The sequence below is a fragment of the Symsagittifera roscoffensis genome, unplaced genomic scaffold, assembly GCF_963678635.1.
Source record: "Symsagittifera roscoffensis unplaced genomic scaffold, txSymRosc1.1 SCAFFOLD_244, whole genome shotgun sequence".
In the NCBI taxonomy this organism is placed as follows: Eukaryota; Metazoa; Xenacoelomorpha; order Acoela; family Convolutidae; genus Symsagittifera; species Symsagittifera roscoffensis.
The window spans coordinates 38637-43146 of NW_026970721.1; the positions used below are offsets into that span (position 1 = coordinate 38637).

Here is a 4510-nt window from a genome sequence, read left to right on the forward strand (position 1 = left end):
GATGCGGAAGCTTGACGAGATCTTAGATGGGAGCAATCGGGAGGAGCGTTCCGCCCCAAGTGAGCGATCACGCGTGGCAAATGATGGAAACGGAGCACGCAGCTATGCCGGGGCCCAGCAAAGTTCGAGAACGAGTTATCAATCTAAGCAAAGGGAACGGCCCAAGGCAGCCCCATCGAGGCCAGGTTGGACAAACCCGGTCCCGCCCGAGGCGGATGCCACCCCGGAGACACGATTGTCCAGTGTGCCACAAGTCAGATCAGTGACAGATCTGACTACGGTCTCGCAGGACACAACGATGTATGCTTCGATGTTTGAGCCTCTGTATAGATCTCTCGAAAAATTCATCACCAAAGTCTCAAAGTCAACCGAGAGAGGAGAGAGGTCAAGAAGGACACTCAAAAAGCCGAAGTCATACAAAGACGAGTCAGATGGTTGCATCGATACTTGGTTGGAGGTGATGAAGTTGTACTTTGAAGAAGAGAATATCTCAAAGAAACAGGAATGCAGCGCACTGACAAGCCACTTGGACGGTACCGCCCTAAATTGTGAAATGGCCCATAGGGCCAATGAACGAGATAGCGCTCGCAAGATATTCGACATCCTGCTAAATCTTTTCAACTCTGGAGTACAAGGGCATCAGGCTATGGTTAAGTTCGAAAAGAGGCGTCAAAGAGATGACGAATCCATAGACAAGTTTTTGGACGACCTTTAATTACTCAGAAGAAGAAGCAATCCCGATTAGAGAATATCGGAGCGGAACTTAGCGGTTGCCTAGAAGTTCATGGATGGAGTAAAGAGTGATAAGCTGAAAAGCATGCTAGCTGCACACTTACCCACGCAGGTACCCACGCCCGATGATTTCCGCATGAAGTCGCGTGAGTAATTGCTCATAAAACCAAGGGCGCAAAACCGTTACAGTAATTATGGCAACTACAGCGGAACAAACACTGGCGAGAACTCCAGTTGGTACAGACCTGTTGACGACATGGATATGAGGAGGTCATTTGCGAATTGTGGCTCGATGGACCACCATGTTTTTGCCTGTTCTGCTTACAAACAGAACATGAAGGCGATAGGCTACTTTCTCGATGACGTTGATGCGACCGATGAGGACCACGAAGAGTACGTTAGAGGACTCATAATGAAGTATGGACCAAGGTGCTTCTTCTTTAATTTGGAGGGACACTTCATGTCGGATTGCACTCAATTTTGGGATACGCTGTTGGACGCGTAACATCCCCGTCATGAAGAGAGGCGCTTTTGGGCGTCAAAGCCAGTCGAGCATGTCTGATGAACGAGGCTGAATCTCGGAGAAAACAGACGACACCAAGCACCTTTACGACTAAGAAGGTAAAGACCTTGCCCGAGGAGGTGGTAGCCTCGAGCCTGGAGGCAGAGTCGGCCGGCCCGCTCGAGGTGGATTATGGCTTGGCGGCGAGGACAGCGTTACAGAATGTCCAACAGGAGCTAGCAACGAAGGAAGTTGAGCAGTAGGTAAGGTCGGAACTGAAAAGCACAGATCTTTGATAAAAATTTGACATTTTGAGGAAAACAACGAAAGAAGAGGTCAAACAGGAACCCAAAAACAGGGACTAAAGCTAAATGTTATATCGGGTAAAACTTTTGGCATGACGAAAGAAGGAACGAAGATAATGTCCATTATTTCAGTTGCAGGACACCAGGTGGTCCATAACTTGAGTGAACCGTCCGAGATTACGCTGGTACACTTGGACATTTATGCGGACTACCTGAGGGAGAAGGATCCCAAGTTGGACTCCAGGGCAGTGCGGGCGCTGCTCACGACAGCAGGTCCAACGCTGATGAGAGTGGATGGACATTACATGGAAATCCATGGCCCATATCCGATTCTGATGAATGTGGATGGCATTAATATCTTTACCAAGGCTCGCGTGACTGATGAGAGTGATCAGACAGGCCGGATATACATTTGACAAGAGCAGCTGAAGGTGCGACGAATCGGCGCAACGCCATGCTTGAACAGGATAAGATTGCGAAGCTGATCTGGCCGGAAATGTGCTAGATGTGCATGGCAGACACTTTTCAGTAAAAGGACTGTTAGACACGGGAGCAGAGGTCAGCGTCATGCCAGTCAGCACGTGAACTGACATGGGCTTTGACAGGTTGACCTGATACCGACAAACATCAGACTGGCAGCTGCCAATCAGGGAGTGATCTATGTGACAGGGCGGACCCCGATTATATCACTGCAGCATGGAGGAAGACATCTTTGGATGAGCTTCCTGGTAGTGGAAAATTTGAACAAATCCAATCAATTCATCCTGGGGTGGGACTTCGTACGCAATTTTGATGTCACGATTGACCTCTATGACGGGTTGATTAGGATCAAAGATCCTGAGAGGAAGTATGAAAGCAAACCTCTTAATAAGATCTCAATTAACCAGTTAGATCAAAAAGTTAGATTGAAGCCAAACCAAGCCGTAGTAGCGACGTTTAGTATGAGGAACTTGAATGAACTCAGTAATGACAGACAGGTGTGTCTGGTACCAAATCGAAAGAGTAAAACCTCGGCTGTTTTAGGAAGAAGCTTCTCACTCACTCAGAGCGGACTGTTTGTGAGTGTGTTGTTGAACACAGAAGCAACCACAGTGACAATACATAGGGGAAAGAAACTTGGCTACGCATTGCCTCTGAACACAGACGTTCAGAGTGTGGAGAACTTGAAAAAGTTTGATGTAACTGAGTGTCCCTGGCACGCGAACCAGAAATGTATACTGAAGAGAATAGATGAATTGAAGTCTTCTAAGAAAATGTTTTTAATGAAGTCGGAGACAAATGATGGGTTGTCTAGTTGTACGAATTTTCCCGAGAGACCAACAAAAACAGAGTTAGCAGCTAATAAACCGGTCGTACCCGAGATAGAACATCTGAAGGGTAAAATATTGGACAAAGAACTAGATTGGCTTAGGGCGGTGCTAAATCGGAAGGCAGACGTTTTTTCGAAACATAAGGCCGACATAGGTTGCTGTAATTTTGTAAACACGAGATTGAGATACAAGAGGGCTCGGTACCTCATAGGGAAGGGGCGAGAAGGATGACCCCACATAAGTCAGAATCGTGCAGGAAAGAAATCGAGATGTTATTGAAGTACGACATGATCGAACCGTCGAAGTCCCCGTGGGCTTGTGGGCGTGGTCATGGCAAAGAAGAAAGGCGGCAACTCAGTTTTTGTTGTGATTTCCGTTACTTGAATGCAGTGACGATAAAGGACGCATACCCGATTCCCCGCATCTACGAGAGCCTCTCCAAGCTGGGGGACGCGAAGTTCTTCACGACGTTGGATTTGGGCTCTGCGTTCTGGCAAGTGCCAATCAGGAAGCAAGATCGGGAGAAAATGGGCTTCGCGTGGGAGCTGGGATTGTTCTAGTGGAAGAGGATGCCGTTCGGATTGTGTAACGCAACGGCCACATTCCAGCGACTTATGGCCCAGTTACTCACGAGTGTAACAAAGAAATACGGGAAACTCATCATGTGTTATGTCGATTATGTCGTGATCGCAACACCATTCCTAGAGGATCATATAGAGAGGTTGGATTAGGTGTTTACTTGCATGAAGAAGGCGGGCCTGATGTGTAAACCCACAAATTGCGAAATCCTCAGAGACTCCATAAAATATCTGGGCCGCCTTGTGGATAAGCATGGAGTGAGACCGGATCCCGAAGCGGTCGAGGCGTTCTTGACTTGGAAGGCACCTAAGACAGACATACAACTGATGAGCTTTTTGGGGTTTGCTAACTATTATCGAGAGTTCATACAGGGATACGCCGATAAGATATACCCCATGCAGCAGTTGATGAGAAATAAGGGCAAAACATTCACTTGGACTGAGGAGGCACAAGTTTCATTTGAAAACAATAAACGTGAACTTTGCGAGGCACCGGTCCTCGGAATGCCAACAGAGAAGTGGATGTTTGTGTTAGACACGGATGCATCAGTGGTCGCGATATTGGGCATACTTCATCAGGAGCAAGAGTGAAACGGGAGAAAGGTAGCTTATGGAAGTAAGGTCCTGAGCGACACTGAGATGAAGTATGGCGCACCAAAGGCGGAAATGTTCGCGGTGATCACTTTCGTGGAAAAATACAGGGCCTACTTGGGGAGTGCTACCTTCAAGTTGCGTGTGGATAATTGTGCCTTTGCCTGGCTGAAAACCTATTCGATGGACCAGAGTTATATTGGTCGTTGGATCGTGCGCCTGGATGTATACCACATGATTATAGAGCACCGTACCCGTGACAAGCAACAGAACTGATAGCCTATGAAACAGACAGAATTCTATGTGCGCCTAGAAGAGAAGCAGGCTAACCAAGCGGATATCAAAGACGGATTTTCATTCTTAGACAAGGAGACCTACGATAAACTACCACTCACTAGTTGGCTGGATAAGTCAGGGCACCCTATACCAGGACACCCTGAACTTCCGGTGGAGACGGCCGCTGATATTATGGTTTTGGCCAGGCGAGAGCTT

The 4510-nt window shown here is 47.6% G+C and overlaps 1 protein-coding gene across 1 annotated transcript; it reads left to right on the plus strand.

Moving 5' to 3' along the window:
- The first annotated feature begins 3592 nt into the window (after nt 1–3592).
- LOC134855926 (uncharacterized) lies at nt 3593–4018 on the plus strand. The gene has a single exon (XM_063872306.1). It carries the CDS (start codon nt 3593–3595, stop codon nt 4016–4018), a length of 426 nt encoding a protein of 141 aa, XP_063728376.1.
- Nucleotides 4019–4510: the final 492 nt, after the last annotated feature.